The sequence below is a fragment of the Lathamus discolor genome, chromosome 9, assembly GCF_037157495.1.
Source record: "Lathamus discolor isolate bLatDis1 chromosome 9, bLatDis1.hap1, whole genome shotgun sequence".
NCBI classification, from domain to species: Eukaryota; Metazoa; Chordata; class Aves; order Psittaciformes; family Psittacidae; genus Lathamus; species Lathamus discolor.
The window spans coordinates 18,249,797-18,265,524 of record NC_088892.1 but is presented as its reverse complement, the minus strand read 5'-3'; the positions used below and the strand labels follow the sequence as shown (position 1 = coordinate 18,265,524).

At 38.8% G+C, this 15,728-nt stretch overlaps 1 protein-coding gene across 8 annotated transcripts in view; it reads right to left on the bottom strand.

Annotated features, from left to right (window-relative positions):
• The window catches only part of PCDH11X (protocadherin 11 X-linked), a 490,320-nt gene that overhangs the window by 243,589 nt on the left and 231,003 nt on the right, over positions 1–15,728 (bottom strand). For 6 of the 8 annotated variants that reach the window (XR_010614873.1, XR_010614874.1, XM_065689610.1 and 3 more), the window contains exon 5: positions 13,094–13,165. Coding sequence is in view for 6 of the 8 variants with exons in the window: in XM_065689610.1 (XP_065545682.1) it covers positions 13,094–13,165 (72 nt within the window). In the remaining 2 variants the exon portion in view is untranslated. Of the gene's footprint in view, positions 1–959; positions 1,000–12,008; positions 12,198–13,093; positions 13,166–15,728 lie in introns of those variants that run through there. The other 2 variants (XM_065689615.1, XM_065689612.1) reach the window with 2 other exon arrangements.

The window sequence follows — 15,728 nt, the reverse complement described above, 5'->3', positions numbered from 1 at the left end:
CTGTTGCTCATCTCATTTAAAAATATCATCTCTCAAGACACTGCTTAAGTGGAATGGGAATTTTCCTATCCAAAAAGGTAGCCATTATCCTGACAATTTAAATGGTGCCTCCAATAATTCTGCTGAGTCTGATGTACACAATTTTAAATGTAGAGCATCAGTCACATTCCTAGGCTTCTAAAGCAAAGTGACAGCAACGAAAAAGAGTACATGAGAGCAACTTCTGCCATGCTCTTTCAGCGAAGCACAGCTATAGGTAAAACTTATCCCTGAAGAACTAAAATATGCTGCCATGAGGTGTGAAGTATTTAGCAGAATATACAGTATGAGTTACCTGCAATTCCTTAAACTAATACATATGTCGCAGGGCTTCAGAAAGCCATGGGACTGGCTCAAAAAATACAGTATTAATTCTGGGGTCTATTCTGAGCTTCAGCTATTTCTCGATTGGGGAGATATAAAAGAGGATGTTAAAGCCCACAGAGGAATAGCACAGACGCAGGGGAAAATCCTCTAGCATCAATCTTTCTGCTTCAGGAAAACTGTACTAGGCAATGTTCTTAAGATGGTTTTTGAAAGGGAAGCCCCACCTCTTCTTTAGGAAGATAATGAGGAACTGCCTTGCATCTCACTGTTGTTTGGTAGGTTGAATAGGAGCAATACACACATGACTTGAGAACCAGCTGTGTTAAATCATGCCCGTTTGCAAAAACTGGGATCTGTCAGCGTCCGAGTACTCTTTTGTAAAGTATCATTAATGGATTTGTAGCCCACAGAATAAATATCACTAACAAACAGACCAACATTTGAGGAACAAATGAGAGGCAACTATCACATACATAGGAAAAGAAATAACTGCCCACCTGCAGCTCTCCCAGGTGTTTTCCAGCTCCTCCTATCAGCTCTTTCTTGGTAATTCTAGCAAGCAGATTTATTCCTTATAAGTATTGGCTTATGTTCCAAGGGCCAAAAATTAGTTTTTCTCATTCAGGAAAAATGCTATAAAAAAACTCGACAGAGAAGTTGCCTGAGAAGAGGGGAGTCGTCAGGCACGACTGGCTTACTTTACAGTAGCTAGCAAGAGAGATTCTAAGGGGAAAACAGCATTTTTCCATTAAGTGAACTCTTGTATAATACAGCAGCATATCTCTGCTTCTTACAGTCTATGCAACACTTGCTATCCATGTTCCCAACCGAGTTGTTTACTTTCTTTCAAATCCTCAACTTGGCAGAGCTTGTGAACAGGCTGCCACTCTGCCGAGCACAGTTCCACAAATATGAAAGAAAGAAGCAATTCTGAAGGAAGCACATCTGAAAGAAGTAAGATAAAATAGTGATGGCACGATTATTTTTATTTTCTCAGGTTGCTGTAAAACTGCCAAGCCCAGACGCCTGCCATTTTAGCTGTGTTCTGAAAAGGAAATAAAGTAACCTAGTTCCTTTCAGTGCTCCTTCTTGAAAAAAGTTCAGATATTTCTGAGTCAAATCACTTGTAAATCCTCAAATAGAGGGAATGAAACACATCATAAAGCATCATTACTTTTACTTAAACAGACAAAGATCTGTGTGTTAGACATATAGACGAAAGCAGTTAAAGACTGCTTTTCAGAACTCAATAGCGCCAAAAGCTTTGTTCTCGCTGAGATCTGCCTGCCTTGTCCCATCATCTCACAGGCAGGCTGCTGAACGGGAAAATAAAATCAGCAGATAAAAATAATAAGAATCCACTTCACATAGCAAAGGTTTTACTGATCTTGAGAAATGATCTTTAATGCTCAAAATCAAAATCTGGAAGGACAAAATCTTAACAAGCACGCAAAAAAGAATCACTGTAAAGACCAAACTTCTTCTAGGGAAAAGTGAAAAAGCAAGAAAAAGACAATGAAATAAATGAGAATGGACAAAAAAAAACCCACCTGTATCATCCATCTTTGATTGCAGAAAGTAAACTTCTCAGAAAAGATAAAGAAAAACACACTACAATTTTTCCTAAAGGCCTTAAGTAACAGCAGTCGTAAAAAAAACCCCAAGCAACCAGGTTTAAACTACAGTTTTTTTCCACAACACAATGAGATACAAAATTGTAAGTAATCCTTCCATACTTGGATTTGTATACAGCTAACAAACAGAAGAACCCCCAGGTTCACTCTGCACATTTCTGTCAGTATGCTTACACTGATTAGGGTCATGGCCCACCACAGACATACTTGCTAACACAACCTTTTGGGTTTGTGGAAGGCTAGCTAGGCAAGGACATGTGTCTGAAGTGTGAGACAGCAAAATACTTAAAAAGGCTGAATCCATATTAAAAGCATTCTGTACTATCATGTTGATCCATCAGTACTAGCTATTACCCTGATGAAAAGCCACCACAAACCAATAGAAGTGTAAGATGTACATCTCAGCTGCAGGGCAGACAACATGCTCCTCACACTTCCCTCTCTCTACCTGGCCAGCGCTGCTAAAGGTTCAGTCCCGGGTTCTTTCCCACTAAAATGAGGGATTGGACGCTCATACTCCACAGGTGTGTTGCACAGACATACCTGGAATCCTGTTCAAGATCTTCTAGCAAACACGTTCCGTATTAAATACACAGAATAAAGAAGATGGCATTTTATCATATTATGTGAACCGCAGACCCAAGAACTACAGCAATTTGGAGACTAAAAATGTAATTATACAGTACTATCAGATGAATGGCCCAGTATTAAATATGTCCCCATACTGTAAATACTTCAGGAGTTGTTAGTACACCAGATGAGGATGATGGTGCTGTGAACACTGTGAACTGTAAAAATGAGCACCTCAGTAAAACTGAGAACTTATCTTCGCCATTGCAATAACTGATTGTGGGCACCTCAGCAGAGGAAGTTTCCACAAGTGGCAGCAACTTGACTATTTAACCCGAATCTTTGTCCAAAAGTGGAAAGGAATTTAGAATAAAAGCCTGAGAGAGAACAGCAGCAAAAGAGAGGGTGTGACAAATAAAGTGCAATTTCTCCCTCAGATCACAGTTTACTCCATCCATATAGTGAAATTCATCACATTATAAAGTACTGGTGAAAATTTATGGATTTAAAACCAAAGCAATAGAATACGCATCTTTTCAGTAATGATAAATTCTACTACAAACACCAACCACTGTCACAGTGTTTGCAACATTAATTCCTTTCTGGGTCTGAGCTACTTCTAGTATCTATTAGAGTCAGAAATACAGCATAATGCACACCAAATATTTTTACTACACTTGTGTGGTATTTGGGAAAGCATAGAGGCATTTCAAAACAGACTCAAAATGTGAAGTTTTGGGCATCATTCTCCAATTGGTCTGGAGCACCAACATCTATCTGAAACCTGGAATTCTTTTCTAAAAGCATTTTCCCTAATATAACTTCCTAAATTTTACAAACTGGTTATAACTGAGTTGTTTATTTGTGCTCATGACAGCATGAAGAATATTGTAGGAGCCTTCCAAATAAAATGTTTATACAGAGGAAAAATGATATCTACAAAAAAACTACCATCATCAGAGTAGAGTTAGCTGCTAAACAAAAATATTTTCATTTCTAAGAGAAGACGAATACTTTATTATACAAATCTCTTTGAAGCATCTTCAGAGTTAGCACATTCACTGTGCTGTCCGTTTGTGTCCTTCAAATACAAGCAGGCAGACTGCAGGCTGGAGACACTATCTCAGTATCAAATGATACCATGCCACCATCTTTTTGAGACCCCCTGTAATTTGTCTCCAACTGTTAAAAAACACTTGTGCTGCTGGAAGACGACAGAGGCAGGCTGAGTCAAATGGCAGATATAGTTTGAAAATCAGCAACTGCTCCTGCTTTGCAGGAATATGAGGTGGGAGAACGTGTGACAGAGGGAAGAGATCAGGAAGAAGGTCTTATTTATTGAACTAATTATGAGAGGACACACTTGCTTCTCTACACATTGCAAGGACACTTGGCTGTAGATCAGGGGGCACATGCAGGGGAGCCATGTGGCCAGGCTGGACTCTGCCACTCCCAACTCAGCATCAGAATCTGCAATCAAAAGCTATCAGAATAGGCAAAACCTCCATGAGGCCTTCCCACCTTTTCCTCCCTATTTTGCATTCCCTTTTAGATGAAGCTAAGCAATACAAATCTTAACAAGAAGCATCATGCAGCTTTGCTTGCCAGTGAGCTCATGAGGCACAGCCCAAGGAGTGAGAAGATAGTGCATTCAATGCCAGTGCTGCTCCGAGTTAAAAGAGCTCAACCCAGACAGAAGGGTGCCTGCCCTGAGTGGGTGCCTGTCTCCTTGTAATTATTAATACACACGATGTGAATGTGGAATATAATGTGATAATCTTCCTGAATATGCCTCATTATTTATTGGATTCTTTCTCAAAGGCAGATGGAGAGAACAATGGTGTTAATCTCATTTGGGCTTTGAATGGATGCATAATAGCCATTACCATATAGCCACTGGGGCACCAAGTTGGAGTATATCTGCTTTATATGCAATCATTTGCAGCTAAAAAAATTAATCAGACCATAAAATGTCCTTCAAGAAAAACAAGTGATTTCATAGCTGAGAAACTGATGGAGAGGGTAGGTGACCTGACAACAGCAACCCAGAGCCACCATCTCCACTACAGCTATACAACAATAATCATATAACTTAACAGACTGGTGAAATACCTCATTTCATTAACTAAACTCAGACTAAAACTATTTTCAACATTGAAGATATATGAACTATGGCTTGGTCAGTGTGCACTGGGGCCCTAACAGCATTTCTGACTAATTGGTCCCTCTTACGTGAAAGCTAACACTGGATTTCATCCTTCTTCCATCGTGATCAGTAGTAAAACATTCAGCATTACAGAACCACGACCATGATGAACATCTCCACATGAACAGCTCATACGATGCGTCTAGTGTCTACTTCTGTTATTCCCTGTGACAAGACTTTATGGCAGTGCCTGTGTTTGCTATCTAGGAAGATAAAATTTGCATTGCTAATTCATCAGGAGGGAAGACACAATGTTCTTACTGAAGCATTGTAAAAGTTTAAACTAACTCCCTCCCCTGCCTTCCCTCTCCCAAAGAAAAAAGGGGGAAAGAAAAACCTCAGGAGAAACAGACAGTTGAAAGCCCAACACTTCCTAAAGCTTTCCCTCAGACACTCTTCCTGAAAAGGTTCAAACTGAAGCCAATGCAATTTTTAAGGTTTAAAACACAAGATCAGAAAGCTTTTATTATGTTCTTGTTTTCCCAAAGCTTTCCAAGACCACTCCTCTTACTCTAAGATTCATAAATACATCTGCTGACTGCAGTGGTGGAGGGATCTGTTCCTGTGCCCAGATCCTGCCCTAAATCACAGCCAGCTGCTCTGCAAGTGACAGCCAACTGGACACTGGAGAAATGGACACCTCAGTGAATCACACCTCATTTATGTTTTCTGTTTTAAGATTTATGCATGTTGAGCACAGCTCTGAGCAAGTAAGTTACAGTCCAATGCAACTTAATGATTCTGCTACTTGGTGCTTTCTCCTAAATAATGGGAATGTCTCTGCTTTCTTGCCAAATAGGGGTGACGGCAGCAGAAGCACCATGAAGAGAAAAGCCGTTCTGAACCTGCCCGTAGGTAACGAAGCACCTCAAAGATCTCATCTCTATTTTCTGATAGCAGGTCTGTGGTGATTTACTTAAACACTGACAGGGCTTTCCACATTTCAAGATAAAAGAGTAGCTGTCTACCTGCCCTTTTTAAACAATGTCATTGGATATCTCACTGCTGAGTACCCCATCTCCTACAACACAGTGTATGGTAATGAAGAATAAATCAATTCTCTGCGTTAAGCAGTACAGCTCCCTTCTGTAGCTCCAGTACGATGCACACTGACAGGAAGCTTTCTGGGGTTGCCTGTTTTCATGCACACTGGGCTGAATTTCCAGGTGATGTTCTACAGCTGAGCTCTCTGCTCCTGTTACCAATTCCTTCCTCATTTACACCGCTGTGCAAGTCTGTAATAACAACTCTGACATTTTGCAAGCAAAAGGAAGGAAAAGATTTAACCGTGTGAGACAAAGAAATTAGGCATACAATATTGCTGTCACAGTGGACAAAAAAGAAAAAGATACTCTTCAAAGTCTCAATGAATGACTTCGAAAATGTTTAAATATTTCAAGGTACCTCAAACCTTTACTATTCCCCAATTTCCCACCCAGCAGCTTTGACATTTGGGTTCTGAAAATACATGGAACAATCTGACAGAGAAGAACACACAAGTGCCTGTCCTCAGAGATATAACCCCCAAAGCAACTGGCTTTCTGCTTCTGTACAGATAAATGCTGCAAAATATACTGAGTAAACTGCATACAAGCTGTCTGTAGACTTCTCATTTATTTTAATTAACTCATAAGAGAACTGCAGCTTAGCTCAAATAGAGAGTTTTTAATCATAGAATCATGAGCTGGTCTGGAAAACAGACAGACAAATTTAAAATGGGATTTTTTTCTGCCTTTGTAATGGTCTCCCCTGCTGAAATCAATAGTAAATTCAGTGCTCACAACTCTGATGTCCTGACTTGGTTTTTTTTCTCATTTTCTCTGAGTGACTTTTCAGCTACATCAGTTACAAAAGCCCAGTGCTCCCATGCTATGGCAAAACTAAACTTAAAAAAAATAAAATAGTATACAAAGCCTGTCAAATGACCCAAAATATTACGTGATTAAAAAAACACAGATTCTTGCTGTTGACCGGGTTTTATCTTAGCAACTCTGCTCCACTGCAAATCAAGTCTTTATTTCATGATACTGAAGTTTTTATTTGCAAACATCTTGCAACTAAACTTCACTTTTTTAATTTGCAGTAGAATATTCCCAGTGGCCTAAACCAGGCTGATATCCTGTTTTATGTATGACATAATGGTATTCTACTATACCGTATTCACTGGATCAATGAGGGGAAAGGACTGCTAGACAGAAAACTGTTAATGCCCATTTCCACTTAATTATTGGCCTTTCCATTAAGTTACCTTCCAGAACCGTACCCTCAGTTTTGGATATGTTATTTGCTTAGCACGTCAGGAATACCATAGAGAGATTATAACCTGGAAGCACAGCTAAAATGAAACAGCGTTGCTATCTGTGAGAAGCCAGGTGTGTACCACTTGGCAGGCAGGTACTGCACTACCTGCTGCTGGAAAAACTACATGTTTACGAGGGTATCCACTATAATTATTTTCAAAGTGCAACAATTAGTGTGCTTTCCTCTTATTTCTCAATAAAACACTATTTCATTCCTGCCGGTACTCAAATCAGACCAGAACAAGAGTCTGCTTCCAGCTGCCTTCCAGCTTGTGAGCCCTCCATTTTAAAAGAGAATAAATCAGGTTTCAAGATTGAACTGTCAAAAAAAAAACAGCTCAGATATTTCTGTAGGCAATTCTAATTGCATTTAGAATCCCCACACCTCTCATCTGGAATTAGTTTTTTCTTTAATTTATCAAGTCTTTTGTGTTAAAACTCAGAATTACAACTGAAGTTCTGTTAAATAAGAAATATACTCATGTTCTATGTAAATTTATTAAGGCACCAAATAAAATGCGAATCTTTTTAGCACACGGATTCTAAATACTAAATATAGCTAGAGTGTATAAATCTATTTAGGTGACTTGTTTGTATCTAAGCCGAAAACACTGAATCAGAAATAAAGCTTCACTTTCATTCTGACTTTCACTAATTTTGAATCCTAAAGGCTGAAGCTGTGAGCTAACTAAACAGAGCACACCAGGGCTTCATGAAAAATAATTCACTTCCCATGAACTGTGGGAACAAAATATGCACAGAATTCTTATTAGTTGCTTCTCTTCAAATATTTAACCATGGTTGTTAATATTTCTTCCTAATGTAAAACTGTTTATAATTTAAAACAAGAAAGCTGTTTTACTTCTGACAGTTTTTTTAAAACAAGCCATATTGCAATATGTCACTGGTCAGTCAAACTGTGGTCTAAACTAACTGGCTTAAACCATATGTGTCAAATACATAGCAGCAAATGGGAATGGATTATATTTCTTATTTGCAGCTCTTCGAGCGTGTGCAGGACATGGACTTGCTCCATCCCTTCCCAACACAACATGTGAGGTGAACAAGGTGAACTGCCAGCTCACCGAATAGACATCTCTGTCAGATAGTGTTTGGAGACTTTTCTCTCCAAAAGTCTCCTTCTTGCATATTGAAGTGGAAAGTGTGGCTGAGGATTAGGGTACAATCTGATGAACAAAAAGCACTGTACCTGGTTCTGCCTGCAGTTGCCGGGCATTTAGAGGGAATGAGAATTACATGACTTGATTTACTTTACAAAAACTGATTAGTAAAACCCCCTGTGGATTTCTTAACTATACTGTGGAGGGATATAAGATTAGTGTAGCAATTCCTGTCATCAAATGTATTTACTGTTAACATATTGGATTAGTGATGTTGTTATCCACTGTTCGAAGATTATAAAGTGATTCTTTAAAATTGAGCAGAACAATACTACACTCTATCATTTGTTATTACATTTCAGTCTGAGCATTTTTCCTTTCTACAGAAACTAATTCTGCTTTAAAAAAAAAAATAAGAAAGAGAGAAAAGGATTGTGCTCTGCACACAGACAATCAAACTACAGATGCAAAAGAGGAAACATTTTTTTCCTCAGATGCTTTTGAGAGACAAAATGGTTGCACTTGGTCCATATCTTATTGCTCCTGCTTGTCATGCTCATTGCCGTGGCAATGCACCAACGTTACACCAGGTGGTATAATAAAGCCATGTTGGTTTGAGATGCTGCTTATTTGCTAGACACACATGAGTGTGCACTACCTGAGCCTGACAAATCACAGTCCTTGGATATTTAACTCTCACAGAGAACTCGGAAGAGAGCTATAAACCTTGAGGGTCATCATTGTCTGGGTTTCCAGTGACAGCAACAACTGTGAAGCAGGAAGAGCATGAGGAAAGCGGATAAATTAATGTGTTCATTAAAGTAATTATGCTACATTTGAGACAGGAAAATTAATGCAACTGTACCCTGGCTTTTTAGTCATTATCTTAAGTGAGTGAGAGCACTTGGAGTTCTTACAATTAATAAACAAATAAAAAGCTACAGCACTAATAACACCACTTTCTCACATTCTATCCTGTTGAGCACCTCTAGGAGAGGAATCACTTTTAAGCAGTATTTCAGATACATATATAATAGTGATGTAAGAGTTACCAAAAAAAGGTTTAAACCAGAAATACTCTGCAGCTGAGAAGAGGGAGTTTTGCTCTCTTTGCCATGCTGGCAAAACTCACCATTTGCCTCGTATTTGCTACACAACCTTAATGTCTGTTCTTTTTCCTTACTTTGGTAAATCCTTATTCTCTCTTTCTAGATTTACACCCCCTAGTAATTTGGAAGAATAAAGCAATTTGTTTCTGAGGCTGAATCATCATAAACCACGTTATTTCATGCTGTTACACACAAAACTTCAGGTTGTTAAAATAATGTCAGCAACTTCAAAAATTTAAACCATCACAGATTACTTTGATTTTAAATTGTCCTGTTTCTAACTGACCACAGATGTAGAGGCTGTAAATATGTAATCTTAACTGCAGTAGCTCTGAACAGTCTTGACAGGGTTTATCAGCTAAATGTTTAATCAGGCAAAGCAGCATAAAAACATAACCACAAGAATACATGGCATTTAGCATTTAAATAAAGCTTGTAAGCCAATGACAAGCCTATCTGGGCAACTACTACCACACATGTTCCTTATCTGCAAAGGTCTTGTCCCGAATTTATTGGAACGAGTCTCTCATTTTCCAAGGCAGTAACATCAGTTTCCATTCACTGGTTTCACATAGAAAGATACAGAAAACTGCAAGTTAAAAGACACGGCCATGAGAAAGAATTCCCGTGTTCTCAATGTTACAGTGCTCTTGGAACTTATTAAATCACAGCCAAAAAAAAAACCCTACAACAAACCATATAGCCAAGAACAAAATCCCCAACACAGAATAAGGAATGAGCCTGACAAACCACTACAAAATGAAGTTCTTCATTTTTTGTCTAATTAAACCAGTTCAGTTTCCAAATTTTTAGCCACCTGGCTACTTCTAGGATGAACAAAGGTTTCAAATGAGAGCCATGACAGTACAGGCAACAAAAATCTATCCCTCCCCTTGCACGGAAAGCACTGCTCCTTGCTCCCGCCAGACTACAACCTCTGTGTGAATAGCCCAACTACTAATAGGCACCAGCTTCTCACCTCATGATATTAGGGGCCAGATGTGGTACTTTATGCTTCACTGCCTGCTTGGCCCTGCACACTGAAAGTGCTCTCAGCTATTTTGTTCACTCTCTGCTGATAAAACACATCCCACAGCAGCTCTCAACAGTGATCAGCAGTAAGCAGCCCAGGAAAACAGAATGATTTTTTATCATTGTTATCATTAAAGAGAGGAAAGTAGCGAGTCTCTCCCTTTGGAGTATGTGGATCAAAACACTTTCATGTAAATAACACCTTTTAGTAAATAGTAGGTGATTTTATTCATGGTTTATTCTAGCAGCTTTTAAATATATTTCTCCTCCTCCTAGAGTTGGGAGCCATTTGCTTTATGAGCACCATTTGGATCATTTGCCTGTTGCTCATAAAATACACAAAGCTTTTATCCATGCCATGAATTTTTACTCACTTTAGACAAAATATCTAAGGAGGGATTTGCAGGGTCCAGAATTACATCCATGAAAGAATTAACAACTAATTTAATTTTCAGCTACAGCAATGGTTCCAGCAGTTCTTTATTTTGTTGATTGCATTTCTTCTCTCCACAAAATCAAGCATCATATTGGTGACAGGTTCCTTGTACATATTTTTCTTAAAAAAAACAGGAATATTTTTTTCCAAAAATGAACAGGAATGACAAAAACCATTTCACATGTTTTAATCTGTGTAGTTACTAGAGTAAAGCACTGGCAAATGCAGCTTTCAGAAGTGATCAGGTAACATGGTGATGGCTTATATACTCAGGAAGAACAATCTCATCTGCACTGAGACAGTGCAACAGAATATTGCTTTGACAACGCTGCTGGCAACAGTCACACAAGCCATCAGAGAGAAGTGGTTGCAAAAGCTCACCTCTGTCACCCTCATTCATGCACCAGAGAACCCCTGAACGATGATCATGGCATCAAGCTGCTTCAACTCCTCCTCTCTCAGCTCAGAAGCCAAAATTTTCTCTTCTGTGCCAATAAATCAAAGCCCAGCCCTAACTAAACTCTACCTGCCTGCTCTGCAGCATATGCTGTAGGCAAGGGAACACGAGGAGTCTGTTCACCCTCCTTTAACAATTCATCAGCTGTTTAGCAGTAACTGCTGGAACAAAACATTTTGCTCAACACTTTCATTCTTGCACATAAAGAGTTACTGTCTGTTAGCAACTATGGACCATAGTAAGTGCCTGTGGTCCTGCACATAAACATTATCGACTGCAGACACAGATCAATGCACACTTAATTATTGTGATTAGCAGCTGCCTGGGTAGAGGCATTTGGAGGTTTGAGCATGCAGTAACGGGAAGCAGTCAGGGCACATGCTGCACCTTTTACTTAGGAAGGAGGAAAGATCTTGTGTTTTTAAGAGTAACAGTTGAGGGATTTCCCTACAATACAAGATTTGCATGTTAAAAGACAACTACCTTTTTTGTGTATGTAGAGATGCATAAACACAAATACCGTGTATCTGTGACAACAGTGAAGAATTTGAAATTTTAAGAGCTACTACAATTTAATCAACTGTATAGATTGTACCATGAAAGCCTACACAGTTAGCGCTGCAACTAATAAAAATGCACTCGAGCATGAACAAAGGTAGCAGTCACAGAGATGTTGGTGTTTATTTCATTTCTATGCTGTGCTTCCTGCATGCCTCTAGAACAAGCCTAAATTCTAGAATTTCATATATGTAGCTTGTAAAAACTACAGACCAAACAGGTGAATATTTCTTTGGCAGAGCACTTACTCCTGAAAATACAAGGCAGAGCTTGATTAGAGTGCAGTCACACTGTAATTATGGATCAGGGGTTGCTACCTCTGCCTGGTTCTCTCCATCTTTGCCAGGAAACTCTCAACTTGGGCATTCCAGCTTTAGATTCACTGCTGCCTCTAGCAACAGGTGAACTCTGCAAAGCAGAAGTAGGTGTTTCTGTCAGGAAGAGGCATCGTGCCACATGAATTACATATGTGGCAGCTGCTGAAGGGAAAAGGCCCCCACATCCATAGTAAGCAGCAATCTTCCCCTGGGAATTTGCAGAAACAGCCTGACTCTCCAGCACCTACTTCATCTCCACCCCACTCCAGCACCTTCTTTGTACAGCCCCAATCCTTATCCAGTTTTTACCTACACTACAAACTGCCTCTTTCTTCCCTCCCATCACCTTCAAAGCCATGTACTTCAGTGTGCAGTACAGTACACTGACACACAGGGAACTAACAGCAAAAATGTCTCTGAACTCCTGCCTGTAAGAAACTCAAACAATTTGAAACTCAAGTAAGTTCACAACTGCAAGGAAAAGATCATTCAAACTCACTTTGTCTTTAAGAAGATTATATATTAATATCCCCATTTCTTTATCTCTTTTTGCATTATTAACTATTGCTTTGTTTTCAGTTAAATCCGTATGACTCTAACAGGCTGACGTTTCAAACCTTCCTCTCAAAATACAAAACATGAACAAACGTCATTTCTACACCAGGAGAGGCTCCCAATTTATTGACACATCCTTCAGAAAGGATGTTTTGTCTAGTAAAGTTCTGCAAAGTTCTTTAACCACAGAAGGAACATAAACTGAAGGCAAAATAATCCTGGCATTTCTCCCTTAGAAAAAAACTGAGTCTTCAACTAATAGGACATTACCAATAATCTGGGCAGCAAACCAAATCATTTTGACATCCAGTGCCAAGAACCACAGAACTACCTGATGCAGCATTTCTTTAGAGCCCCAGTTTAATTCTATTAAGGTTTACAGAAACCACCATTACAGAAAACACATTAGCACAAAAGTTGTTCCAAGCCTACCTGTGGCTGAGTCCATGGCTCCAAGGTTGCTTCTTTCAAAGGAGTTTGTGGCCTTCCAATTTCTTTTGTGTGCTTTTAAGAAAGAAAAGTATGTATCAGTTACATGTTCAACCACTCTGACAGCATTACCTCAGGCTTGAGGGAATAAAAGTTAGGTACAAAATTCATACAAAATAATGGTAAAAGTATCACAACTGCACACACTTGGAGTAGATGCTAAGTATGATGTTTTTGCAGCTAAGTATCCTGATTTTTATAGAGATATTTTCAGCTTACAAGGGGTGGAGGTACACACCTTCACCTGTGTGTACAGCTGAAAAAATCTCAAAAACATGAAATTATTTGCTGACAGAATAAGGTTCAGCAGCAGAATTTCAAAGATAACTCAACACTGGTTTCTCTGCCGTTTCCTTCCCATGATGCAGACATAGTTCCCTATGTTCAATGGACATAGACTGCAGTGGATCAGACTTAAAGAGGTAAATTAAAGGAAGTGTTATGGAAGAACTTTTTCCAAGTCCGCATTATTGGGGCAAGAGAGCTATGTTTCCAGATGAGAGCCCCTGCCTTTCGTTAATGCTCTTTGGAGCTGGAGCCAGAAGTCTGAGCAGTTAACAGCTTCTTGTCTCCTCAAATTTCCTCTACCTTGCAGTATTTCAAGATCAACCCCCATACCAAAAGTCTCTATAATCAAATAGATTAGTCTTCAAAGAAGCAGACTTGCTGACCCTTCACCCTTCTTTTTTTTTTTTCCATATTACCAAAATATCCCACAATTATTTATTATTGTCTGTAATTGCTCTGTCTCAAGAATAAATCTGTCAGTTTTTTAAGCATTTGGACTGAGCACTGAATAGGTTGTTCGCTTCTTTTAATTTTCTCCATATGAATTTCCCAGGGAAGGGACTTCACGTATTGATGAAAAAATACCCAAAAGTATCTCATATTTTCTTTCTCCTTAAATTCTTTCTATCATAAAATGGAAACAATGACATTCACATAAAAAGTCCTCTGCTGAAATACTGTAAGTAATGACAGGATTTCCCTCCTCCTGAAATACATCTGTAATGTACTATCCTTTGGATATGGCCTTGGACATATCCGAATATGTAATATAAATAGTATCTTATCCAAGTCTCACATCAGAGTGATCTAAATGCCCATGGAGAATGCAAGGACTGACACAGAGAGGGGAAGATACGCCATTGGATTTTCTGTCACATATAGTAAAACACGGACACTTAAAAGGAAACTTTTTTTTAAATACAGAATTTGTAGGCAATTTCAGTTAGCATTGAGCATTCACAAGGCTCATTTCAAAAACCACCTTATTAAATGGCAATTTTGTTTTGGCAGGTTGGATTGCCTTTAATAATAAATTACAGGCAATCATTTTTACCATTTTTGTTATGCTAGATTTTGGGGTAGCAATAGAACATGATTCATTCTTGAAATAGAACAATAAGTGCATTTCAAAAGAAAAAAGAAATAACCATAGATTTAGTGAATGCTAAACAAGAGTTAAAATGAATGCATCTGGAAAGGGAAGGTTGTGTTTTTCATATGTTCAAAAGCAAATATACTCTACCTTATAATCTTTCTTTAAAGGTAACAATCAAACATCAAAAGGACCCAAACACATAATGAAAATTATTAAATGTATCAATTGTGGTGCGAAGATACCATAATAATTCCATATGGATAACCTGCCAGTAACTGACAGTAAAAAAAAAAAAAAAAATCACACTGTTTCTTGAGAAATAGTTTTCCTTGAAATTTCACATCATTTTTTTGACAACATTTGTCCAGTTAGTTCAGAGCAGAGAAAAAGGAAAAAGAAAAGTGTATGAGTACATGAGGAAAAGGGATGCAAAAGAACATTTAGGTGAGACAATACTTAATGTTCGAGTTACACTTGAAAGCCATGCTCTAAATCTTACATATGACTCAATGGAGACTCAAACCCCTTTTAGCGCTGTTTTCTTGCTGACTAACACCTTTTGTTCTTAAATTACTTCCTACTGTTTCCACTACCCAGCACTCAAAGAGACCCTTTCACCCCTCCAAAGACAAGTGTCAGAAAGCAGTGACAAAACGCAGTGAGAGGGAAAACAGAGCAGATTCTGGGGAAACTGACAGTCTATCGGCTGCCTGTATCCTGAAGCATTAGAAAGAAAGAAAAAAACACAAGAACTGCTTTCAGCCCCTACAGGTTTTCCACACACAGTCCACATCATATTTTTAGCTCTCCGTGGTTACAATCCTGTTTCAGAACTAACAGTATTGAGCTCTAGAAATTAAAGGCCAAACACACTGCACTAATACAGTTTGCCATGGAGAATCTGGAAGTGTATTTGCATTGCCCCTTGTCAGTGTAGAAAACATCCTATATGTGCACTGTGACTACACACAAGGTAGCTTACATTGACCCAGCGCTTGTACCGCTAACAAGCGGCACATCTCCTGCAGCTTCCAACTAACTCAGCATGCAGCAGAACTCAAATACTTTCTCTTAACTACCTGCTACTACAGCAACTGTGCTTCTAGGGTAGAAGCTCCCTACTTACTGCTCACTGAGAGATACACACATTCTTAATGGATCACATAAGCAGCACTTATTCACAAGTTCTCTTTT